Source organism: Strigops habroptila, chromosome 2 (genome assembly GCF_004027225.2).
Source record: "Strigops habroptila isolate Jane chromosome 2, bStrHab1.2.pri, whole genome shotgun sequence".
NCBI classification, from domain to species: domain Eukaryota; kingdom Metazoa; phylum Chordata; class Aves; order Psittaciformes; family Psittacidae; genus Strigops; species Strigops habroptila.
In genome coordinates this window covers 26001182-26028039 of record NC_044278.2, presented here as the reverse complement: position 1 = coordinate 26028039, position 26858 = coordinate 26001182, and the positions used below count along the sequence as shown (strand labels likewise).

General features: G+C 40.4%; 1 protein-coding gene across 2 annotated transcripts in view; it reads left to right on the top strand.

The window, feature by feature from the left end:
* APP (amyloid beta precursor protein) overlaps nt 1–26858 on the top strand; it is a 216363-nt gene that overhangs the window by 134142 nt on the left and 55363 nt on the right. For both annotated transcript variants that reach the window (XM_030477303.1, XM_030477302.1), the window contains 3 exons: nt 13699–13832; nt 21172–21246; nt 22218–22376. In XM_030477303.1, coding sequence (XP_030333163.1) covers nt 13699–13832; nt 21172–21246; nt 22218–22376 — 368 coding nt within the window. The remainder of the gene's footprint in view (nt 1–13698; nt 13833–21171; nt 21247–22217; nt 22377–26858) is intronic.

The following is a 26858-nucleotide window of genomic DNA, read 5'->3' as shown; positions in this document are numbered from 1 at the left end:
GATAAGCCTCAGGTAAGTTTTAAAATAGCTCAAGTTTTTTACAGTGTATTTTCGTGTATTAACTCTGACCTTCTTTAATCAAAGCAATATAAGCTCATTAAGATAACAGAATGTTCATTTCCAGATTATTTTTGGTTTCTTCATTTCAATTTGATTGAATACTTTGTGTGTGGTTGCAACAAGAAATGGAGAAATAACATTGATTTTTTTTTTAGGTTTCCCTGATGATGCATGTGGATGTGAATCACCTCCCACTTACTTTAACACACCATATATTTTAATGATCATTTTCCCTGAAGAAAGAGGTTTGCACTGTGAATTTTGGTTTGAGAAGGATGTCTTTCTCCATCACAGAGCGTTGAAGCTGATGAATCAGATGCTGAATTTATCAGCTGGGTTTTGGTTTGGGAGCCACTGGTACCACTCCCCTGCTGTCTGCCTTCCTAGCATGTACTCTTGAGAGAGTATTGGCTGCAATTTAGATCTGACACATGAAATAGTGAGTCCGTATCTCACTGCCTTACCTGCTCACAGGGCATGGAGGAGCAGAACAGAAGCAGCATGTTGGGGCTCCTTTTAGCAAAATATTTTCCGGTCTATGCCTTGGAATGTTTGCAGTAAGTAGAAGGCATAAAAATGCAGACAAACACATGCAGAGCCCTAGTGAGGTGTACTGTGTGTGTGCTCAGCAAAGGAACCAACCACTATTTTATTGGAGCAGGAGTAGTCATCATGGAGGCAGAATTGCTGCTCTGGTGCTCCAGCTGCGTTTCATCTTGGCATCTTTTTAAAGCTGTTCATTGCAAAGCTCCATGGAGGGACATTGAGAAAAACTATCACAATGTGAGTAAGGAGGCTACCTCCTAGATAGTCATCAGATTTTGCAACAAAACAGAAGATGTAGTGAAGAGAGAAAGGACTATGCAGTAGATTGGAGTGAGGTCTATAATATGTTTGCTGAAAGAATGAAATTTTGAACCATCAAGTTCCTGTGGTAGGTGAGACATTGCCAGATGCAAAATGTGGTTTGTATCTGATTGCATGCCTATGACAGGCAAGAAAAACTGGGACTTTGTAACAAGTTAAATTAGGGCCATAGTAGAAAAAAAGAGAATTTTAAAGAAGAAGTATTTGTGCCATGAAAAATGCAAGGTATGTGGTATTCACGAGCAGTTGATATTGTAGACGTGGAAGAAGGAAAGAAAAGTAAACTGAAAATAGCTGGCTGATGCAGATTGGAAGCATAGAAAAAGCACTGCAGTGAGAGAGATGGTGAACAGTAAGCCTAGAAAATGCACTTCAGCTCTTGTACATTTAGTTTCAGGTAGCCAAGATGAGGCTGTGTTTATTCTTTACTGTTATGGCCAATAGAGAATTTGTAAAGGACAATTACCTTTTTCAGTCACACATAGGTGAGTATCATGTATAAGTGGTGATTGGATCCAGACAAGGTGATGGCCGTCAAAACTAATAATGGAAAACAGCTGAGAAACAGAACATGTTGCTGCTTTGCATCTGGAAGTAGTCTCATTTAGCAGGGGAAGAATGACAGGACTGAACGTGATTTACTTGCACAGAGGCATTTGCCTCGGTCTATGTGAGGCAAATGAACATCACCTACCTCTGATAGTACACCTCTTGTGACAGTAGCTGTTCCTTTCCCCAGAAATAGCGAAAAAAAAGGCGGGGGGGCCCTTCATCCTTACGTTTCATGTCCAACAAGGTAGGGCTAAATGAACAATTGGCCTTCTGTGCTGAGAATTTTACTTTTATGGTCAGTAAAAGAGTTTCTAAAAGCTGCATATGCTGGTTCTCCTTGGGGAAAAGTCAGCCTTTTCACATACCTGGTAGGAATTAAGAGTTATTACTGCCTTTGTCAGCGTTACTAAAACATATATTTTTCTAAAGACTGGACAGCAGCATAAATAAGGACTTGTAGATCTTGGCTCTTGCAAGTTTTGTTAAACACCCGGTTTTTACAGCATGCTTTGTCTCCTGCCCTTCAAGCTGAGCCATGAATGCATCTCTTTCTCCAAATTCTGCAGTAGGACTATATGTAGACTCAAAGATCTCCAAAGATCGTGCATCTTGCATACAGAGCTGTAGTTACCCAGCACTTCAAATCTGAGAGTTTCATTTCTGACTTTCATAGGGCTGCAGAGTTATTACACAGAGGGGAGGGTGTTGCTGACTAATAGAGCAGTCACTTCACAAAACAGACTTCATGAGAATTATATTTACACAGTAAAACTTGGAGGGGTGAGATTCCAATTTGTCACTTTGGTAATGCAGTGGTGTTGCCTTTCATATACAGGTTGTAGGTGAAGTCATAGCACTGACCGCTTGTAATAGCAAGCCAGCAGAGTTTGTTGTATTACACTTCCAATCAACCTAGTGATCTTTTTGCAGAAAATACTCTGCTGCAAGGGGTGACCTCAGCCGTGATCTTAAAAAGAATATTATGGATTGAATGAAAGTTGGAAATTAGATTGTCTTCCTTGTTCAGACCTGTCTCTTGGCAGCAGCAGTTGTTCAGCTTGTGCTGTTTGGGAGGAGAAATGATCTTGTCTTTTAAAACTGGCAATTCTCATGCAGCGTGTGGAACTAGAAATTCTGAATTTGCCATGTATCATATTGATTAGGATATTCAGATAAGCCCTGGAGATTCCTGTCTAGCTCATGGAAGTTTGTTTTGTTTCATTTTGGTTTTCCTTAGGTTCAGTTCAATAAAACAATGCCAAGAACATTACCATTTGTGTTCTTTCCGTAGTTATCTTGGTTTACTTTGGGATTCCCAATTTTTAGTCTGAGTCATTTTCTCTTTAGGGAAAATGGAGTTAGGTTGAGTACTTGAGCTGCTTGGCTTCATCTGTGCAACTGGTGGTGAGGAAAAGTAGAGCTGGTCTGTCTTTTAAAATAGATCTCTCAGAGGGCTTTCTCCTGGTTTGGGTTTGTTATTTTTTTTCCTTCAGTAGTTTCTCAAACATTTGCATCTATAGGGTACATTTTCCTAGCTACTTTAGTTATATTTTTGTTCCTGTATTTTCATGATATTTCAGTCTGTTCTGTACTTTGGTCTATACAGCTGTTATTTCTGTCCCTAAAATAACTTTGTTTACTTCTGTTTTCACCTACTGTTTCAGTATCACCATGATGTTTCTCCTTATTCTTCATCATTTTGCTGACGAGAAATGGTAATGAAAATAATTAGAAGTGCTGAATACTATATATTTTAGCACTTCAGTGGCATCTTGTCTTTGGTACTGATTGAATATTGCTGAAAGAGGTTTTTTTATCTGGCTGTAGCACAGACACCACCCTCAACCTGATCACACAGAAGAAAAGAAAAACGGTGGAGAAGAGTTTCCATCTAGGCCACCCCTGTTCTGTCACCCTTCACCCTTAACTTAATCTTTCTATTTGATCTTTGTGCCTCCCTCCCCCCATACTTTATTTACTCCATTCTTTATTCCTTTCTCTCCAGTGTTCACATTATTGTTGCTCCCTTCTGTGTTATAAAAAAAAAAGTGAGTCTTTCTTAGGCAGGAGACAAGATGGATGCTAAAAGCACGTCTTTCTTTTGTCTAGCTGTAATTTGCTTTGCAGGGAAAACTAGTTAGATTTTACATAGAGTAATACAAAGTAGTGGATAGTGGTTGGGTTTCTTTTGAATAGTTGGCAAAGGAAGAAAGGGTGGGTTGTGATTTTATTTTTCTTGTAATGCATTGAAATTGGACTGAACCAAGACCTGAGGATGTTCTGTTGTCAGAAATACTCATATACTATGAACACTGAATACTAATATCCTGATCACATTGTCAACAGAAAAGAAAAAAATCATGTTTTATTCTGCTTCCTTACTGAAGTCTCTTTGCCTTGATCTGAAAAGGTGGGTCTGTCCTGTCACTCTAAGCCTGAGACTGTCTACACTATCAATGAATTTGGCCAGTGCTGTGAGGTCTGACAAAAATTCTGTCTGTCGGGTAGGAGCTACTGCTGTCAAATTTTTTCATTCATCACCCAGCTACATGGGAATTGAAATATAATTGCCCTAGAAGTAGGAGGCTCTAAAGATCTTGTTACCGATTCCTTCAGCCTGCCAGACCACATGCTCGCTCTCTATTGATTTTTAGTAAGGATGTTCAATACTATCTACAGCTTCTATTCAATATAAGGACTCAAACTTCTAGTGTGTGACTGGCCATAATGACTCCTTTGAAATCATTAGGATCTATCAGGCAGTTAATTCGGATTTAATGACCTCAGAATGGATACATATTGACAAGAATAAACAGAAGATGATAAATTGGCGTGTCCTGGTTTCGGATGGGATAGTTAATTTTTTTTCTTGGTAGCTGGTGCGGTGCTGCGTTTTGGCTCTACTCTGAGAACAGTGCTGATAACGCACCAGTTGTTGCTAAGTAGCTCTTACCCTGATCAAGGACTTTACAGTCTCATGCTCTGCCAGGGAGGAGGGGCATGGAAAGCTGAGAGGAAGCAGAGACAGGACACCTGACCCAAACTGGCCAAAGGGTATTCCATACCACAGCACGTCATGCCCAGTGTATAAACTGGGGGGAGTTACCCGGAAGGGATCAATTGCTGCTCAAGTTGGGCTGGGTATCAGTCGGCAGGTGGTGAGCAATTGTGCATCATTTGTCTTTCTTGAGTTTTATTCCTCTCTCTCTTTTTCCTGTTACCATTCTTACTATAATTATTATATTTTACTTTACAATTATTAAATTGTTATTATCTCAACCTACAGGTTTTACCTTTGTCTGGTTCTCTTCCCCATCTCATGGGGAAAGGGAGAGGGAAGCAAGCAAGCAGCTATGTGGTACTCAGTCGCCAACTGGAATTAAACCACAGCATGCTGTTATTGAAGGAATGATTTCTGTCTTATTGTCACACTAAGAAGTAATCTGCTGTATGACTTTTTTCACTTGTCTCTTAATTGTTGCTTGTGAAACATCCTTAAAGCTATAGAAGGAGCTAAAAAAACCCAGATTTTTTTAGTAAGCCCTATTTTGAAATTACATTGATGTTCAAGTCTTAACCTGGGGACACAAGGAGCTTCAAAGCTGGGATTGTTCATTCTCTTAAATGTGCTTCATTTGTCAGCTGTTGCATAGGAGACAGCTCTCACAGCAGGTCCTGCAGCCATGACAGGGTGCATTCAGAGCAGAGTGGAATTTGTGCCACCAAGTTTTCATTTGTTCCACATCTAAAGTGGGAGTGAACTGTACTCTGGTGGCACAGTCAGTTTTTGTAAACTTAGATGTATCATTAAAATGGCATTTTATAAAATACGGGGGTTTCTCATTGCCCTGAATTCCTATGGCTATCCAAAGAGGGAACCAACAGGGTTCAGTGTTGTCTTGTTCCCTCCTTCCTTGCATAAACCCTAAAACCTAATAGTAAGCTTAGATGTTAACAGGTATTGTTTTATCCTCAATCATTTTGGAGCACTATCACAGATTTTCGAGTGAATTTAGGTAGAATAGTATTTCTTCTCTAGGCTAAATGTTGTAAACTTCTGAACTTGCTGTATCTCTTGATGATTTTTAAGTGTCAGGTACTTTATTTCACACTAAAAGCTACAATTTCATAATATAGATGGAATTTCACACCAACTTAAACATGGATTAGAATATTGTACACAAGACTTAAGACTAATAGGGGGAATCCACTCTACTGCTTTTCATACAGGCTAACTTCAGCTTCCCTTCAGATTAGTATCCATCCATCCCTGATAATTGATGAGATCGTTCTTAATGTGTTTCATGCTCTTAAGTGAGGGGGAAATTCATGACCTAGCATTTTGCAGTGTCCAGTTTAATTTCTTTTCAGTGGTAAGTCAAATGATCTGTACCTTTTAACAGCAGCAGCTTATAAGATGATACTCCCACTGTCAATAATTTGTTTTATCTGTTTGTTACTTGTTTGGGATCTTGACATCTCCCCAGTTAGCAGGAAGTGTTTTGGCAGCTAAACTTGCATGCAAACTTCCAGAGCATGTCTAACACATGAAAGACCAGCAGTGCATTCCTGTAGGCAGAATGGTAAAGTATACCAAATTTATAGCACATTTATAGAGGTAGCACATTTCAATCCTTTGTCTTACTTACTGGCTGATTGCTCATTTAATTTGTACAACTACAGAGCCAGCTTGAGGTTGAAGGTAGGAGTCTCGGAGACAGAAAGCAGGCCATGTCTAGAGCACATTCATCTGGACATCTTGTTTTTTGACAATGCACTTTGTGCTGGAAAATATTCATTGTAGCAAATAGCTACAATACTAACTTGTCACGGCACTACAGGAGATACAATTTAAAGTACAGAATTCTCGTGATAACATTTCAAACCCTAAAAATCTGCTTTCGTAAGTAGTGATATTGCAAGGAAACATTTTGCATAAGAACTATGAATTTGAATGAATTAAAACCCCCAAATTATTACAAATTCACTAAGCCAGTCACATTAGGACAACCTGTTGCTTCATCACAAAGGCTCTTTATATTCAATTGTCTTACTGTTTCCGAAAATTAGCAGTAAAGGGGCATTACCTTTCAAGACTTGACTTAAATGTGTCCCTCTCCCATCATCTCCAGCATGAATTGCCTGTATCTGCTGGGTTTAATTTTCTCCGGCATGAAAGCTCAGCTGAATTATACATTTTGATGAAGTTGAGGCCAGTTTCAAGTAGTGTAGATGAAAAACGTTTTTGCAGTTCTTCATTCACTGTGAGTGCTGGACACATCATTCAGTGCCTAGGACATGAAACAGGATGAGTTCTAATATCACCTATTTAAATTGTTAATTTCGACTACCATCTTTAGTGGAAGCAAGTGACTAATTTCTGTTTCAACAGTTTCTTCATCTATATGGATTTGCACTTACATTTCACCCTTGAACCACATATGGAGACAGTGTTGGACTGGGCTCATTTAAAAAGCAATTGGGTAATCTTTAAGGCTCAAAAGGGAAATGATGCAAATGTTTTCATATACAAGATTTAGACTACTGATAATTTCAAGCACTAGGAATTTTATTAATGTAATATATTATTGTAGATGCTTTTTGCTTGTTTTGTTGGGTCTAACCACAGTTAGGGTTTTTTTACTCTGTGGAAGTTGATGACTCTTGTTTGCAACCTTGGCAGAAGGCATGTTCAGGAAAATACTTCTGTCTGGTATTTGTTCTCATTTGATGTAACAGGTGAAGAATTTAATGGGGTTTTTCCCTCATAAATATTTAAACTTACGGTGACAAATCAAAAGAGAATGACCTTGAAGCAGTGTATTGCAAAGATGCCTGAGTGTATGCTTTGGGGACCTCCTCCCAAGCACAAAATGGATTGAAGAACTGATCTGAGCAATTAATAGCCCAGATGAGTGTCGAATGAGTATAAGCAAGGCAGAATTGCATTTGTCAGGGCTGGTGAAAAGGAAGTTGTATTCATGGAGGTGCAATGAAAACATGATTGCCAAGTCCTAGCTGTGCATGGATAGGAAATGTATCTTGAAGGTCATACACAGAAGGATTCTTATATGAGAAAATTTAACATAAACCTAGTTTAGGTGGCAAGTATCAACTTTAGTCAAGGCAGTGGATGAGGAATAATATGAGTAGGGTATGTTTTGTTGGTTGGGTTTTTTTCTCTCCAAGAAGAATCTGTGAGGGATTTCACTATAACATATCAAAGAAAGATAGGATCAGTCTTTGCAAAGTAAAGTTCAAGAAGGAATGTAACTTCTAAAATATGATTTCTCTATCTCAATACACTTAATTATATTTTCAGGCTGAGGTTGCTGCATTGACCTGTAATTATTCTTTGAATACTAATGCAAGTTATGAAACGTTACAGAAAGTATATGCAGTCTTTTATGACAAAGTAGTTTAGCCTTGATGGGTAATAAAAACAATGAGATAACTCAGCTATTAAGAAAGGAAAGAGCATCCCTCTGGAACACTGGGTTCTCTTTCATGTGTTAACTCTCTTCATGTCACCTGCGCCTGCAATCTCTTTCAATTAAACTAGTGGACATTTTTAAACAACATGCTTTCTAATCTGCTTTAGGAACATTCGTCTAATTTATCAGAATTGTGGAAGCTAAGAGACAGCTTGAAATTGAAGGTGGAGAAGTCAAGTCTCAGAACTGGTGATTCTTTCTACTACTTCAGATGTGATCCCTGAGCATACAACCACTGCTGTTACAGGAGATGTTTTTTCTTAAGTCAATATCAATGTGCATATATCTTCTTCTGACAGAAGAATATATCTGGTTTAATCTGGCCTGTTAGTCCATGTTTTGTGCTTTCAGAGTTCCTACCATTGTAGTCAGAATTCTTCAGTTTTTATGATGAAGACTTTATTTTCAAAGACTTTTCTGGGTGTCTTAAAGATAATTGTCAAAATATGAGGATAAAGCAACTGTGGAAGATAAAACCCAGCTGAGTGGCTATGTGATCAGGCTGAGTGATAAATATGTAGTTGAAATGGATGAGCCTTAATATCCATCAATAACTTAAAGAGAGTTCACATTATTGAGCATCTTTGCTGAAAATTAGAAAGTGGGCAGCTGGAGTTGGGTGGCTGACGGACAGGAGTGCTGCACTCTGATTGTTATGAGCACAGTTCACTGCTATGCAGTTAGCTTCCAGGCAGGGAGATGTGCTGATGAGCCATGAGATAAAAGATTTGGCTCCCAGAACTCCTGCCAGTCCAGGGGTGATGCTAAACCTTGGGACGCAGCAGTGCTGTCTGTTTGGCCCCCTAAATAGAAACCAGCAGCAGCAACCTGCTGCTTATAGGTAAAATACTAAAACTGGGGACCTGTCTAGTTTTTGTTCTCACGCGGTCTCCTTGGTGCTGTTGACTGTGGGAGGAACTCTGCCTTCCCATTTATTCTTCAGTTTTAGACAGGTTTCGGAAAGTAGTCTTGGTGAAAGCATGTATGAAAAGAAAATAATTAAAAGTGAAAAGGAATGGCACTTTGCCTGCTGGTCCTGCAGCTTACAGTGCTAAGAATGAGAGTAGTTGTCTCTCTAATGTAGTAGATTATATGTAGTATGTAAGTACCCTTACTGTTCTATGCCCCAGTATTGATCTCCCTTAGAAAACATACCAGTTTGGCACACTTTTTTTTCCAAGTAATTATATTAAACTTTTAAACTTCTTATGTAAAAACTCCTGGTACATCCATTTCCCTTTAAAAATTTTCACATTTAAAATTGTGGTAATTTGCTACAATCTTACATAAACCTTTCCCAGCCTTTATTTGTCTTGCATCATTCAGCCGGTAACTTCTCTGTTTTGTAATAAAAAGGTAATAGTTATTTTCATTCCCCATTGTTTAGATTCTGTTCATTGGTTTTGCCACCCTGCTGTAAGCAGAATGGCTTATTCACAAAAGAATGGGGATACCATCTTGTAAAACTAACTTATTTCATAAGGTAGCAGTGGCAATAATAGAAACCCTTCTCACTAAAGATACTCCATATGCACTTGTGATTGTCAGAAGTGCTATAATTAGCTGTGATCTTAGTCAACAACTGAAAGCTTTGATTTTAATCCTTCATTAATGAGGCAGTTGCATATGTGGAATTCAGATGCAAGGAATACATCCACTGAATACTAAACTGTAGTTGGGTAATGCTCTCACTTCAAATGGTTTCCCATCCTATATGCAACAGCCAGTCTCATTCAGAAAAAGGACATCTACGAATCCTTTCACTTCGTATGAGATTGGTGACAGACCATTGAGATCGTGGGGGTTTTTTTCACTGGAGATGCTGGTATGGATTATTTATTTTTATGCAAAATCATAAAAGAGGATCTGGGGGCATATCGTTGCATTTTTCTTCCTTTTTATTTTTTCCTTGATCTTCTGATATTTAAGAATTGTTGTTAAATAGCAAAAAATGCGTAGAGTATAATTTGGCCATGTTATCGAATGTGTGTCTCCAGGAAGGTTAGGATTTTAAAGTTTAAGAAAACAAACCCCCCAAACAAACCAACCCACAACTGTTTGGGAATTGACAGGTAAAATGAACATGAGTGTGAAGAGTATGTCATCTGATATTGCATTTTTTTCCACACCTTTTAAAACACACTTTTTTACCAGTTATCATGCAGTAGTAGAATGAGTTACCTAATAAAACAAGCAATGCATAGAAAATGAAACCTCCTTCTAAGAGCAGATGGGTTCATAAAATGAGATCAGGCTGCAGATTCTTGTCAGCAGCAAGCAGGTTGGGAGAAAACATCCATTTTACTCCTTGCTTTCCCACCTGTTCACTGGCTGGATTTTGGAAGGAGATGCTGAAGCAGGATGTTTTCAAGGATGCTTTTGGGCAAATGGGCATATATTTGCATAAGTTGTTCAAATACTTGTTCAAATTGCACCTACTACAAAAGTGGGTGGCTTATTTCTAGTCTGGATTGCCAGCCTTATTTTCTGCCTAGCTTTGGATTCCAATTATCAGGCCTTGGTTGCTTCTTTCTGATAAAGATATTGTCAGAAATCTTTTCTTAGCAGACATTTTCTAAATCAATTTAGTAGTCCACTCCCTGATGGATGAGGGTAACTGAGCTTCTTACCGTGAGGCAGGTCCCCCAAGCTTCCATGAGCCCACATGCCTGTTTCCAAGCCTTCCTTCTCTTCGGGAGCATACAGTGGAGAGCCACGTGTGGCATTACACCCGGCATTTGCACCAGGTCAGGGGTAGCAGCTTTCCCCTGCTATGCAGTATTGCATTTCATTAGCATTACTCTCTTCAGCTTGGCTTGAGAGAGCAGTTTGCAGTCAGGTATCAGTGTACTGCCTGCATCCTTTCCCATGCTCCTGGGCACAGCCTGGCTGCATCAGGCACCCAGGTCTGTGACATTTAATGCCTAGTCACTGAGTAATTTGGTTTTGCACAGCTTTCGGAGGGGCTTCAGTGCTCTGACATCCTCGGCACCAGGCACTGAAATCAGGTTTTCCAGTTCTCAGCACCCGCTACTCTCACCCATTCAGAAACGCAGCAGCAAGCATCCCAGTGGGAAGAAAGGGAACTGTCTGAAAATGTGGCTGTAAAGGCCGTGCATGTGAGACAGGGGCTTTGGAAAATCAGACCTTAAATGTACAGGTGGCTTAACTGATCTCAGTGCAAATGCTGGTGACCTTTTTTCCAGTTCAATAAATTAAAGGTTAAATTTGCATAATTTATTGGACAGTTATTTAGAGCGTCACTTCTTTCCACTCACATTTGTACAGACTTAAGTTTAAAAAAAAATAGACTGTAAAAGGTGGTGAAGGACAGCAAATGCACTAGACCTGTCCACCATTCCACCTTCCCATGATTAACCCTGCTGTGTCCTTCAGAAGCAGCAAAAGGAAGGTGTAGGTAGAGAGGAATGCTCCTCACACTGAGCTGTTTAAACTGCGGAACTCATTGCCACACCATATTGTGAATGTTCAATGACATGCAAGTTTCAGGGAGGGGTGAGGGGATTGGGGGATAAAATTAAGAGTCATGGAAGGAAAATGCCAGCAAGGTTAGTTAAACATTGCGAAAGAGTATTCACTGCTCTTGCCTGGGAGTGTTTGGTGAACCCGTGTCAGGAAACAGGAGCTTGTAGGGGATGGCCTTTGGTAGGTTTGACACTCTTAAATTTCTTCCTCCTTTGAAATAAATTCTCATGTTCTAAATAGAATTAAAATGGACTACACTCAACTTTAGCTTCAGGAAATATAAAGATTCATTTGGTGCTTCAGAGATTAAAGGGCAAACATATATAGAAATGCTTTTGAGCATTACAGAAATGTTTTCACTCAGTCCAAAATCTGGGTGATTTGGTTTTGGTATTTGCTTTCACTGCATGATTTGCTTTCACCTTTCTGGCAGGCAGCACTGCACCCCAGCACAAACCACATTATAATTGTAGATGGGATATTATCATTTAAAAAGAAAGAAAATTTTTATGCTTTTAACAATATCAGAGACTTTAAATTGTCTGAAGCTGTAAGAGTAACCACTGAAAATATGGAGAGTTGCATTCCATTATTGTAATTTTTGTGACTTGTCAGGAAGCTTACTTGTCAAGTTTACAATATACAAGCTTGTCATTAAATATTTATGAAACAAATCTAAAAATGGTGGGAGGAGTGAAAATTTGCACTGCCTATGACTTCTGAATTGGATTTTTTTGGTTGCTGGTAGTTTTTTGTTTATTTTGAGATAAACAAGGCCTTTCCTTTGATCCAGTAACTTCCAAAAATCCATTGTGCAATTTATACCAACAGTAGACAAAACCATTCATGCCTATTGCAGAGAACATGTAGAAATACCTCAAATGCAGCCGAATCCAAAGACTTTCTGTTCATTTTGGGGCTATATTGTTTTGCTTTTGGGTTGTTACTTCTAAAGTAATATTGGAGGAAAAGTTTGGATTTTGGGTTAAGTTTTTCTTAAAATTTCAGGATGTATTTCATTGGGACTAACGTGTTGTACTTCTAACCTGACTTTTTAATTTCTTTTTAAATAATTTAACATAGGTGTGTTTATATTTCAACTTGTTTTAAGGAAAGTAGTCATAAATAAATACTGGTTGTTATTACCCATTCTGACCTTCAGATTAAAGTTTGCTTTTGGTGAAGACATTGAGAAGTGTTTGAGGTGTGGGAGAGTCCTGGGTTTTTCCCTACATGTGTATTAGTCTATCTGCTAAAATGTATTACCTCTGTAAGTAAAGTTAACCATAGTACATGAAGTAAAATGTATTTAAAAACAAAAATCCTGCACAGCTATGTGTACAGTCTTTGTTTGTCAGAATTTTTAAACTAACTTAGCAATTATTGAAGAAAATGTGACCAGGGATATGAAACTAATTATATAATAAAATATTTAGGAACAGTCTAGTTCGCATGACATAGCTGATCATCATTGGAGAGTTTTTTAAATTGCTGTTATGGCCGTAGCACAGGAATGTTACTCCAGTTAATGCAGGGGTTGTTGGATGTCGCTGTGTAGTGAGGGAACTGTTGCTCGCTTTGCTTGAATTACCCTAAGCACAAATCTTTCCACTAATAGGGCAATAGGTATTGCCTAATTATCTGACAGGAATGGCTGGCAGTTAGTGCAAGGTTGCTGATTATTTCCAGTATCCATGAGGGGTTTTCTTAATCAAATTTGTTACAAATAAAGATCTGTGAGACGAAACTGTCACTAAGGGAAGGATTTGAGACATTTCATTAGGATACTGTGGGGTCCATAGGTGCTTTAAAGATATTTTCATTGCACTGTGTGTGTGTTACAGTTTATCTTTTAAAAATAAACTAACATACAATGCATGTAACTTTGCAAAGGGCATTTTGCTGGCTTATGTACTAGTCATTGCCAGTCTTTTTTTTCCTTGGAATTCTGACTTTGGCTGCAATTTCTAACCTGTTCTTTGTAGAGTTTCTCCTGGTTTATAAAAAAGGGAGGGGGGAAATCCTTGTATATTCATATATATATTTGCTGTGTGTAACATATCCACCTAAACCACATTCTTATATCTTCCTCTGAGGTTAAAGGAATGGATTTATTCCGATGGAGATTAGAACAGATGTTTCATGCTTGGTCCAAGTGAAATTTTACCTGTACTAAAGTAGAAATTCTGCTTTTCTTCTCCCCTCCCTTCCCTCTCCCTGCCTCAAAATTTCACCTCAGTCCCTACTACAGCTGCTAGCACTCCTGATGCTGTCGACAAATACTTGGAGACACCTGGAGATGAGAATGAACATGCCCATTTCCAGAAAGCCAAGGAGAGACTCGAAGCTAAGCACCGTGAAAGGATGTCTCAGGTAAGGGGAGATTTCTTCCTAAATGTGAGAGTTTTGTCTGTTGAGTCATAAGATGCTCAGGATCCTTTATCTTCTTACTTCCTAAGGCTTCAGCCAGCTGCCCTGCCTATTTGCAGTGCTGTAAATACACCATTTACTGCTTTTCTGACCCTTACCTAACAATTCAGCTGGCTGGGACACACGTTTGTGGTTGGGTGGCAGCTGTGATCATAAATCACTACAGTTACTCGTGCTGGTAAAAAGGGGAAAAAAGTCTGTTAAAAATTGCTCTTATCTTTGTGGAAGAGTGTTTCGTTTGTGAGATTATTCTTGTTTCTAAGTGAAGCACTTGACCGTTTTATTAGTCATCTTTGCTGCAGCTCAGGGAGATTGCTTGTTACTAGGTTCATTCTCTGCATGTACGCATACGTGGTGAGGCCCTGGGGTAACTTGAGATTGCATATGTTCATCTAATGGTCTTGAGCTTCAAGGTAACATGAAATGCATCTAAAGCCAGAGAAAAGAGGAAAAAATAGTTCTTTTGAACTGAACTAAAATCCAGCTGAATCAACCCTTTTCTTTCATTTAAACAAAAAGATTTGTGTAGCCTGAAACCGTACAGTTTTTAATCCTATTGAACACCAAGAGATGAGCTATCCAGTCTCTGAGAAATAATAGCAATGCTAATAAAAAATTTTCACAGTTCTGCTCTAATAACAACAAAGAAAAAATGAAAGAGGTTTAAAGGAAAGCCTGTGGTGCATACTTTTTTAGGATGGAAAAACCACCAGAATGAATGTAGTACAATTCAGATGCACTGCATATATCTGTGTATGTATTTTACTATAGTTTTTCATTGTAACTTTGTTCACCTGTTGCATTTTCAGTGTTTGTGACACTTTAACCTTTAGCTCTGTGCTAAAGTGTTTGAGTAAGCCTGAAATGAAGCTCTTAATATAAGAGCTCTCTTAATATAATATACTCTATTGGCATCGTAGCTATGCCTGGCCCTTTTCTAATAAATAGGGCAGGGCATCTTACCTGAAGCAGCCATATGGTCAGTGCAAATCACATGCCAAGAATATGACACTTAAAGGAAGATAGGTGCTTCTCATCTGCCTCCACTTGGGAAGTGTTGTAGCACAAGAAAGCTGTCTCCTTAAATAGAGAAAATAGAATCATAGAATAGTTTGGGTTGGAAGGGACCTTAAAGATCATCTGGTTCCAACCCCCTGCCATGGACAGGGATACCTTCCACTAGACCAGGTTGCTCAAAGCCACGTTCAACCTGGCCTTGAGCACTGCCAGGGATGGGACAGCCACAGCTTCTCTGGGCAACCTGTGCCAGGGCCTCACCACCCTCATGGTAAAGAACTTCTTCCTAATAACTAATCTAAATCTCCCCTCTATCAGTTTAAAGTCATTTCCCCTTGTCCTGTCACCTTTGCTTTCTTGTAGGCCCCCTTTAGGTCCTGGAAAGCTGCTGGAAGGTCTCCCCTGAGCCTTCTCTTCTCCAGGCTGAACAAGCCCAACTCTCTCAGCCTTAAAGTGCTATCATTTCCTTTCCTCTGGACAATTTAAGAACTTCATTAAAACAACCAGTGGCCAAGGTGCGAGTGTTGCCGAGTGTGGGTGCATGCAGCACCCAGCTCGGAGCCGGCCTGAAGCCACGGGGTGAATCAGGAAGGAGGTGAGCATGGTGAGCCATGGCTTGCGAGGTAGCTGCTCCCTCGGGGAGCATCTCATCCCAGTCCTCTTCGTAACAAGCTTCTGGGTGCCTGTAGTTTGAGAAGAACAGGCTGGGAATCAGGAGGATAAAAAAGGCAGGCATCCTGCCTGGCACAGGGGAGGCTAGGCATGCAGAGGGTTGGCATGTAATGCAGTCAATACCCCATTATTGCCTCCCCTTGAAATAGTCCTTTTTATCAAAGACACTGTAGGGGTGGGTGGCTTAAAAGCAAAGGACAAGTCAGTGCGAAAGGCAGGTTTCCCTGTAACAGCCCTCAGTTTCTCACCACGGTTTCAGGTTTGTCTCCAAAATCCCAGTATGTAAAGGTCCAGGTGAGTAATTAAGGGCAGTATTTGGGTGAACCATGTATTTTCTGTTTTCTACAAAGATGATGGCTTGTGAAAAATAACTAATAAAATGCACAGGCACAGAGAAATTATCATGCAGAGAGACCATACAATGTCAGTGCCTGAAACTAAAAGAATAAACTGGGAAAAGCACTGAGCCATAGCCTCAGAAAGCTTGTGGGTAAACGTGCTGCACATTTTACCATGCACAGAAATGAAGGCTGTGGTTCAAGGGTTTGACTGAAGATCACATTGGTGCTGCCTGTGCTCTGCCCTCGTTAGCACGTTCCCAGCCATCCTTTCTGTCAGTGCTAATGAGCGTACAGCCGCGGGGTGAGGCAGGTCAGCTCCCTCTTCTCACTGCAGTGCCGCTCTTCCAAAAAAACAAGTAAAATAACCAACTGTGGCCAGTTCAGCAAGCTGAATCAGACCTGGGAAGCAGCAGCATGATAGCGACATCAAGAAGGAAAGATCTTTGATCTTTAATTTGCTTACGCTGCTTATGAAATCACAGCTTAAAGTACCTATGTCCTGAAATACGCAGGACCCCTGCAGAGCTCTATAGAAGAGAGTTAGCTTAAGTTTTTAAAAATTAGGTTTCCCTTCCATAAGTAATGTTTTGAACAGTACCAAACTGTCCTCTCCTGGTTAACATTTCAAATGCTCAAAAAATATAAGATCTTATGGAGAAGTAGAAAAGCCAACTAGTTTACATTCAGTGTTTCTTCACATGAACTGGTATCTCTGTGTCCTGTATCACTGATGTCCTTTTCTAGCAATTTATTTAAAAATTACTTTTTACACAAAAATAGGTATGTTCTTAATATATATTTAAGTAAAAATTAATTTGAAGCTGTTCCTTGCTATGTTAAAAACAGAGAACAGTGCTGAATAAATTAAATCAGTAAGTTTTGCTGTCTTTCTCAAAAAAAAAAGCTCATATGTGAGAGTCAGTAGCTAAGTCCTCCAGCTGCACTCAATATTTGTTTTATTTTATTTTTAGCTCAAAGGCCAGTTCTTTCAATGCTGAGAAATGGGGGCTTATAAAGCAGCAGAAATGCCCATTTTTCATCTATTAAAAAGAGAGGAAATTATCAGTGGTTTTAGGAGAATTATCAAGTCATTCTTTAATCTTGATAAATGTCATAATCTGAAATAAATTGGTTTGTTCACGAAATACAGGTATTTCTTTAATAAAGCAGCTAGTTTTGAAACAGTATTTGATTCAGTGCACACTTTACTTTGCAACAGCCAATTAATAAAAAAAATCAGATGTATTCTAGTTCACATATAAAATGTAATCACCTAGGGAATAGGGAAGTTTATCATTGAAAAAATAAATTGAAATTAAATATTTTAATCTAAACATGTCACTGGGACAAATGCAGATATTCTGTATATCCTCTTCCTGAGATTTCCCTTTGTTTACAATGAAATTCAGACAACTTGTATTTCTTTTTCTCCTGCATAAAGATACTCACACAGGCAGGGGCTTCTGTGCCCTTTTTATACAATGACCTGATGCTCCTGTGGTTCAGTCTGGTTTGATCCCTCCTGCTCTTAAGTGCCCATCCCGTTAGACTACAGGCCACGAAAGTTTTTCTGCCTTTATAACTACACTGCACCTAGAGCAACAAGGCTCATAACCTTTTCTAGGCAGGACTGTAAAGAGAATTACACTAGCATACAATTTTAAGCTTTCCCCAGGAATTATTAATGCAACTCCAAATAACAGCAAAGCTACATTCCCATGCAAACAAGATAGCCATCCAGCGATGCATATGTAACCTTTAAATGTTTGCTGTTCTCTGACGTGTACCAGGGAGAGATTATGCTAACTGATTGCAGGATGCTCTGGTTCTTGTTTCCTGTTTTGGTATGATTCCCCTTTTCCTCCTTCTAGTTTGTTAACTCCTGTACAGCTCCCTCACTTAAATAGTTGCTGCTAAATAGCCTGGTGGAACCAGATATTGAACTTTGCTCAAAGGGACAATATTGTTTATCCATTTCTCTCCTCAAACATCTTGTGACTTCCTTGTGTCTTAAATTTACTCATCCTCTGGCTGTTTACAATATTTTAGGAATCATAGCAAGTACAGTACTTATTATAGGAATTTAATGATACCTTGTCTCCTAGAATAGCCTTGCTTCTTGGAAGTTCATTTCCAAAGCAAGCATCTGAAAATACTACAATTTCCAACCAGCCTCAGCCGGGCTGGTGTTACGTTCAAGACTTTTTTTGGATCATCGCATGAGACTACTTCCAACATTCCAGAGAGGTCTTCAGCTGATTTTTAGTGTTGGTGGCACCATACAATCACAGAATAGTTTGAGTTGGAAGAGACCTTAAAGATCACCTAGTTCCAACCTCCCTGCCAGGAGCAGGGACACCTTTCAGGTTGTGCAGTGCCCCATCCAACCTGGTCTTGAACACTGCCAGGGATGGGACAGACACAGCTTCTAACACCTAACCTAAATCTACCCTCTGTCAGTTTAAAGCCATTCCCCCTTGTCCTGTCACTTCATGCCCTTGTAAAAAGTCCCTCTAAAGGTTTCCTCTAGGCCCCCTTTAAGTACTGGAAGGTTGCTGTAAGGTCTTCGTGGAGCCTTCTGCTTTACAGGCTCAACAAGCCCAATTCTCTCAGCCTGTTTCATAGCAGAGGTGCTCCACCCATCTCATCATCTTTGTGGCCCTCCTCTGGACTCATTCAAGCAGGTCCACATTCTTCTTATGTCAGGGGCTCCAGAGCTGAACACAGTACTCCAGGTGGGGTCTCACAAGGGCAGAGTAGAGGGGGAGAATCACTTTCCTGGACCTGCTGGTCATGCTCCTTTTGATGCAGCCCAGGATATGGTTGGCTTTTTGGGCTGCAAGCACGTTGTTGTCTCGTATTCTGTTTTTCTTCCACCAGTACCCTTAGGACCTTCTCCTCAGGGCTGCTCTCAATCCAGTCATTGCCCAGCTTGTATTTGTGCCTGGGATTGCCCCGACCCGGGTTCAGGACCTTGCACTTGGCGTTGTTGAACTTGATGAGGTTTGTACAGGCCCACATCTCAAGTCTGTCTAGGTCCCTCTGGACAATATCCCTTCCCTCTAGAGTATCAACCACATCACTTAGATTGGTGTCATCCACAGGGTATATGCAGTCCCACTGTCCATGTCCCTGACAAATGTGTTAAATAATACTGGTCCTTGTATTCCCCAGATCCCACCATCTCTATTACTGTTTGTGGGAGGGCTCTTTCCTTCCTTAAACCTTTCAGGTTAGTAGGAATACCCCTCTCAGTTACAGTCAGGGCTCTTTGGAGAGGTTTAATGATGTTATTACCAGAAAAAAGGGGCAAGACTTAAGTGTAGAACAGAAGCTCTTGACAAATGTAAGCATCTTATTGGCATGATTTTGAGCTTCTAACTTCAGGCAAGCTCCTCTGCTGGTCTGATTGCTGTAACCCAAGTGTCTGTCATAAGTTCTTCTCTTGCAGATACGCTTCTGTGGGAGTAAATTCTGCTGTTTTCAATATAATGAGATTTGTGTACTTAGCATCTCTCTTAATGATGAATGACATTTTCCATGCTTCCTTTTTCCCTCTTGCTGTCCCCTACAGCCCAATTTCAAAAGGATGTCTGCCTGGCAGTAAGTCTTGTGTTCTGAATAAGTTTGACTTTGAAATGGCTTGCTTCTTAAATCTCAACCAGAAGTTGTCATTTTCCCTGCACAAATCCGCCAAGCCTTGAAGAGCCATAAATCTGTATGGCTTGATAGGTCTGTGCTGTCAATGAAGGAGAATAGGTTTATAAGTGCGTAGAGGCCAAGTTCAGCCTCTTTCTGCACATGCGTATCTGGGAATATTTTTTTACCCTTCTTGCTCTTTGTATTCCTAGAGTGCTATGGCATATTTCTTAGTCACTCAGAATTCTCTAAAGCAATGACCTTCAGTGAGGGCAGAAGTTTTCTCTGAGTGGTAGCATGGCTACCCATAGATAGATGTAGTGAAGCTGTATCTTCAGTTGCTTAGCTTACACACAGAGATGCTTTCAACTATTGAAGTCTTCTCAGTTGCAAAAATCAGGACTCAAAGAACAACAGTCTTTACACTGAATACTGTTTCTGCAAACAGCCATGTTGTTCTGTATTTTTCACAAGCCATTCACTCTGGTTGCACCAGAGCTGAACTCTGAAGCCCATAATTTATGTCCCTCCCAACTAGCTGTGTAGACTGTCAGTTTATCATCCTGCCTTCCATGCCTTAAAAGGCTTAGAGAAATAAAATGGGCAGAGACACCTGATCTAGCCAAAGGTCTCCTTATCACATTACCCACAGTAATGCAGACTCTGAGCTTTTCCAAAATTCCCTTTAGAAAGTATGTATTTGACTATTTCTAGTAAATAGTATGAAACTGTGGGTATGTGACAAAGGAAGGAAAATGCACATTTTGAGTTATTGCTTCTATATTTGTTCTGTAGTCTCCTGACATTGTGCTAATCCTGCAAATAAACAGGTCGCTTGTGTGCGTTGCATTTGGTGAGAGCCATTGTTCCTGCATAAAATGTGTTATCTGAGAAGATTGCTGTTTAGGTGTGAAATGAGTAAAGTCCCTAAGAAAGACCAGAGAAGGTCATGGACATCAAGTTAAGAATAACTTGTTCCCTGACTATTGAAATACTGCCCTATGTTACCAGAGGATGTGGGCTCTCGCATTGCTGAAAGGAATGGTACTGAAAGTTCTCCTACATCATTTTTCTGTCAGCATTGTACCCGAGATATAAATATATTCAGTTCCTGAAATGTTGGACAACTATTTCTGGGCAGACTAGCACAAGTTGCATGTAATTCTTGATCTGTCCTACTCAAAGGCCAGCACGGTAGTCCAAATAAATCTAAACATTTTTGTGGTACCAAAACCATGTCTGTTAGAACGAGTTGATATGCACTCATTTTGACCAAGGACATACAATGGATGGATGCAGTTGCCTTTCAGTCTGAAATGAAAAGGGGTTGGTGTATTCATCAATAGTTACCTCCATTTCTCTCGCTTGAGGAGTGGTTGCTTCATGATGGAGTTGTGAGAGCTCAGCACGATGTTCAGACACAGAAGTACCATCTTCGTTTAGTTTAATAACAGGATCATACCTTTGTTTAATGTTGTAACCACTTTCTGTAGAGATAAAAGGAGGAGAGGTATATAAAAAGATGACTGTTGGAGCTGCTGTGCTTGGCTGTTGCTAAGCCCTGAGACAAGAGAGGAAAATGGGAAAGTCACGCTTCTTGTTTTGTTCGTTAGGTCATGAGAGAGTGGGAAGAGGCAGAACGCCAAGCAAAGAACTTGCCAAAGGCTGACAAGAAAGCTGTTATCCAGGTAAAGGGAAATGCAACCACAACCTTACCAGCTGGGGCCACGGTTAAAATACAGGTGCTGCCTATTTCTAGGGGGATTTAATGTTATTCTCTGCTCTTGCTGTTGCTATTTTTGCATCCAGCTGTTAGTGGCTGCTAGGTGCCTTTCACTTTGCAGCCAGTCCCTGGAACAGCAGTGCAAGGCATAGCTTAACTGCACAAGGGGTAAATTTCACTTGAATTCAGATTTGCTTTCAGCAAGAACTGAAAAGTCAGTTCCCATGGGCCCCTTTCAGAATTTAGTCCATAACAAACTAGTATAAGCTGCAGGACCTAATCTTAAAGCAGAGATAGAAAATGTAATTTAAGAAAGGAATCACCATCAGTTTTATCTGAAAGAAACCCTCAGCCAAGAACTACTTTATCCAAAATTATGCTATAAATCAAAAATTCTGACAAGCCAGATACTCCTTGAATCTCACGGTGTCTGTGTCAGGTATTACTCAGTACTGCTAGAATGATTTCAATGCAAAACTATAAAAAAGTAGCGTTCAGAACCAGATTGCTTCACACATTAGATCCCACAGTTTTGCTCTCTGTGCATTTTACCCAGTCAGTCTTTTCCTTTATTTAAATAAGTTTCTGCTCAGTTTTGCTTCCTGGTAGCCAGACTTCACCCTCCTCTAAGCACAGTTCTCTAGCGCTGAACCACTGTCTTGGGGGTGGTAAGCAAATGAAGGATTCACTGGTGGTTGTGCTGAACATGTGTGGATTATTTCATTAGAGTAATAAAATATGGCTGGATGTTCAGAAATAGAGGGCATTAGCAGTTCCCACTGAAATCAGCAAAATGTGCATTCAGTGGAGCGTTCCTGGGAGCCAAGCTAGGCTGACAAGGGGAAAGATTTTGGTGATTTGCAGATGGAGGTGTTCATGTCCGCTGGTCTCTCCTGATGCCTTTGCTGTTCCTGTTGTGATGGATGTTTTTTTCAGCATTTCCAGGAGAAAGTGGAATCACTGGAACAAGAAGCAGCAAACGAAAGACAGCAGCTGGTGGAGACTCATATGGCACGGGTGGAAGCCATGCTGAATGACCGTCGCCGCATTGCACTGGAGAACTATATCACAGCTCTGCAGACTGTCCCACCCAGGGTAAGTGCAGTACCACAGGCTGTGTCAGCTGTGTCAAAATCACTGTAGTCATCCTGGGGAAAAATAAGGTGTGCCCAAGTACAGTCCAGCTGTGGAGTAGTGAGTATGTGTTCCCCATGCAAGAGCTACTACAGCAGTCAGCTAGTTTGAAAGTTAAAAGTTCAGACTGTGTGCATAAATGTAGGCACAAGCCCACACCCGCCTACATGCATATAGATACATACATACATAAATATACTGAAGCAGATAACATGGAAGTGATTTGGTTGTCAGAAATTGTAGCTGTTCACAGATCCTGCAGAAGGATGATGAAGCATCCCTCCATGGGAGGATACTTCATGATGTCAAGATGGAGCTTAAGTGTGAGGGTGGTTGTGATTTTGTTTTGTTTGTTGAACTGTTAAAATCTGTGATGAAGGATCTTGTGAGGATTGTTGGATGGCATGAAGATAGCACACTAGCAATTCAGGATTATCTGTGGTGGATACGATGTTGGCTATTGCTGTGTTAAGTTGAGAATGTGGATTGAATACAATTTTCAGCGTCTCCATATCTGTAATATTTGTATTCAATACCAGAATAACTGATCTGTGACCTCCAGAAGAGAATCTGCACAAACGCTGTGGGAAGACAAGTCAAATGTTTTATATACCTCTTGCCTCTTGAATACTTCCTAGATGGAAAAAATATTATGTTACTAAAAGGCTTTGGGTCAGCAGTGTAAGATGTAGCCACTAGATCCTGAATCTGGTCTCATAGGGGGTTACTTCAATATGGCTAACCTGGTAAAATTACATGTTTTAAGTGAATTTCCTTCTGCAGAGAAATCTGCATATTCAGTGAGCATGGAAAAGTGATCATCACCTTGGTTCTTTGTCACCATTAAACTCTTTCCTCCACCCTATGGTGCAAAACTCTCTTGGTTTTACTGTGTGTGCCAAATAAAAGAAAAATCTTTTACTTGAGCATAAGTGTCATGGGAAGACTTCAGAGTAGTTGTGTTAAAGTGTTAATCTGTATTTTGCAGCACAGTAATTTGTGGAAAATGAAGCTAGTCGGTTAAGTTGTTACAGGAGGATGTTTGCTCTGAGTGCAAGATGGATATTGTAAACTCTGGCTGTGGGGAGGGTAGTGAAGGGCTTGGACTCACTAGCAGACAGATTAGTGAGTTACAGGCTGGGGTGCAGCTTCCTTTAGGAAACTGGAGCCTGCAGCTCAGAACCGAGAGTGAAATGAGGTGAGTGCATAGACTGACTGCAGGTCGTGTTTCCTCTCTTGCAGCGTGGTTTTGGGTAGTTCAGCTGAGGTAGGATTTCACGTTTGGCTTTAGCCATCAGCTGTTGCTGTGACGTTGAGCCTCATGCAGATGTAATCCTGCCTGGAAAGTATCCTCAACACAACAAAGTTGTGTGTGGGTCAGGCTGACAGCTTGGTTCTGCAGGTATCTGAGGTTGAAGGTGAAGATGGGGACCACGCATAACAGCAGAAGCATGGTGGTAACATCAGGTGGTGGTGCTACCAAACAGAGACTCATCTCAAGACTAATGGGGGTGAAAACTTTAAATAATAATGTCTTTAAACAGTTCTATTGCCAGTCTTGTTGATGGTACTGTCCTTGCCTCAGCATTTTTTGGTTGTGTGTTCTGTAGTTACTGACAGTGCAGGCATGTGCCTCTGAGCTGCTGGTTAGATGTGTGCCAAAGCACAGGAAAAAAACTGACCTTGAATTTAGCAGGAGGATTTGTCTGGATTTCTTGTAGGGCACAGGGTGAAACCTGAACAGTGATTGATGATAGCTGAACAGCCTAATGAATGAATCCAGTCTACTGACTGCTTTGCAGGATATGGAGCCAGAAATGTGAATATGCTGTGAATCCAAACTTTGGCTGCCTAGCCAAAGAGAAAATGGGCAGTAATTGAAAATTCAACTCTGATATTCCAGATATTTTTCTTTCTGGCAGTTCCCTAGTAAACTAAAAGTACATCTGATGCAACTCTGTTGGTTTTGAAAGAGTAAGTCACAACTTACTGGTGACTTCTTAAGTAATCTTACAAAAGGGAGGTTTTTCTGGAGTTCCCCCCAAATAGTTTTGTGAGCCTGCTTCAAATTACATGTTTTGCTATTAGTATGTTTACTACAAAATTAGATTCTGAACATTTAAAGCCTTGGAGCCTCTTTCTCAGACGTCGTAAGGATAGGATTTGGTTTAAATTGAAAAAATAAGTTAGACTTTTTTACTGAAGTGCATGTCTTCTGCACACAGCTGGTGAGTGTATCTGTATACACCCTAAGTCTGGTGTGTATAGATGTGTGTGTGCAAAAAGTATTTTCCATATGCTGTTTAATCTCTTGGACATATTGCCTTGTACTTGAATTTGAATATTTCCCAAGATTTTTTTGGACTTCTGGCAGACCACTTGAAGCAGCATGATTTCATTTAGCTCTTGGATGTCTACTAATCCGTGACCAGTCTTTGCCTGCAGATCAGTTACCTTAGGAGTACAGTGAGCCTGGCACTCCTGGTGTCGTCAGATTGATCATGGATGTGACGCACGGTTTTCTGTGAGTGGTGACATCTTGATCTGCTGGGAACGCTGTTTTCTGCATGTGTACAGATTATGTGGTGCTTCTGTTCCAAGGGTAGGCTCTTCAGGGGAGCTGGAGAGAAACTTCCTCTGCCTCGGAAAGTCCTGATCTATGGACAGGGAGGCTGTCTGTGTGAGAAGTAGTATCATCATTTACTTGCTCCTTTGGAGGAGGCTTTCCTTGTAGGATAGCAAGGTACAGAACTAGGAGAACCTTTCCTCTGAGCCAGTAGGGTAGTCATTATGTTCTTGTACACACCTAGAAAACCAGCTGTTTTCAGTGCCATCCTACCTGAAACTACCAAGTCTGGGAATCCTTTAGGAATACTTTATGTATCAGACCAAAAACTTTTACTGCAGGTTTTTGTCAGGTGTTAAGCAGATGACTGCCCAAGGCCAGTGTCAGAGGCATGCCCCAGAGTACCACTCTGGGCAGCCAGAGAGGCAAGGAGTGTGCAGAGACAAAATTCCATAGCTTCAAAGTCTACTGGAAAATAAATTTGAGCACAACCAAATATTCGTACTGTTGTTCTGTTCTCAGAGCACTCTCATGCAGGCTGCCCAGAAAACTCACATTTGATCCTCGTCCCTGGTTCCTGATGCAGCTTAGCTGTGCTGCTACACTGTGTTGCCTTTGAAAATGGGGTGCAGCTGTTCAGTATCCAGTGTCAAAATACTGTGTCGTTTCATCCTGCTTGATGGTCTTACTACAGAAAAGGAGGATTAGTGGCAGCTGGAACCAATATGCCTCTAGTTTTAAAAACAGTTGGAAATTTTCCCCTTCATTTTGCAAGTTAAATAGAGGAATTCAGATCCATCATTCTCTGTGAGCGGATTGATTCTATAATTTGCTTCTATTCCCCCTTTCACGTGCGTGTCAAATTTTGCTGGATTTACGTCTCCCTGTTTAATCTTTGTTGGTAAGAGAGGCACATTCTCTGTGGGAAGCCAGTGGCAGAGGGCAAAGAGAAGCAGAAAAGAAATCCAGCTCCTAGCGGTGAAATAAAGGGTTTCAGAGCAAGGGAACATACAGGAAAACTCTGAAAGGTAATTAATTAACCTACTTTGCACATAGATCACAGAGAGCATATATCATTAAAATCACTTTAAAAGCCTCTCTTCTAATTTGACATTATTTTACTGAAATACCTAAACTACATTTCAGTAATTTACATTACCAAAATGTAATCTATTGCTGAACAGAGCAGGATGGTTAAGGTCAACCCTAGCATGTGCATCAAATTTGGATTTTTTTGTTGCTGGCTTTTTTTCCTGTTGTTGCTGTCTTCAGAATTCACTCTGGTACCTTTTGTGCTATGAGAGCAGTGTTTGTTCATACGAAGACAGCACAGTGGAGGCTGAAACTAGTCCGGTTTGGCTATTTGGCCATGAAAGAGGAATCTGCAGAGGGGCCTTTAGTGCCTCTGTGCTTGGGAAACTCAAAGCCTTTCCTGAATCCAACGAGGTTGCTGTGGAAATATGCAGTTGGGGGCAGGCCAAAGAGTTGCTGCTGATCTAGTGATAAAAATCCTCCTGTGCAGTAGGAAAGAGCGGTCCAGCTCTAATACTCCACCCTTTAGCTCTGCTCCTCCAAACCCATAAACTTACAGCTGTGGAATTTCTCACATACACTTAATTTTGTAGGTTTTTGTGAAATAGCATGGATTTCAGTTCTGCTTTTAAACCAAGTCAGACTTCAAGAAATGTGGTCACTTAACTACATTTTCCAGCAGCTTCTGAGGCTTTTATGTGAATAAAATCAGAGTGCCATGTTTTTTACTCGTCTGTGGGCCTGAGCAGATGGTATGATCATACACCTAGGCTTGCCAGTAGATTTTTGTACAAGTGAATTGAAGACAGAAGAGGTGATTCCAAATCTGTATGAAATTCTACAAA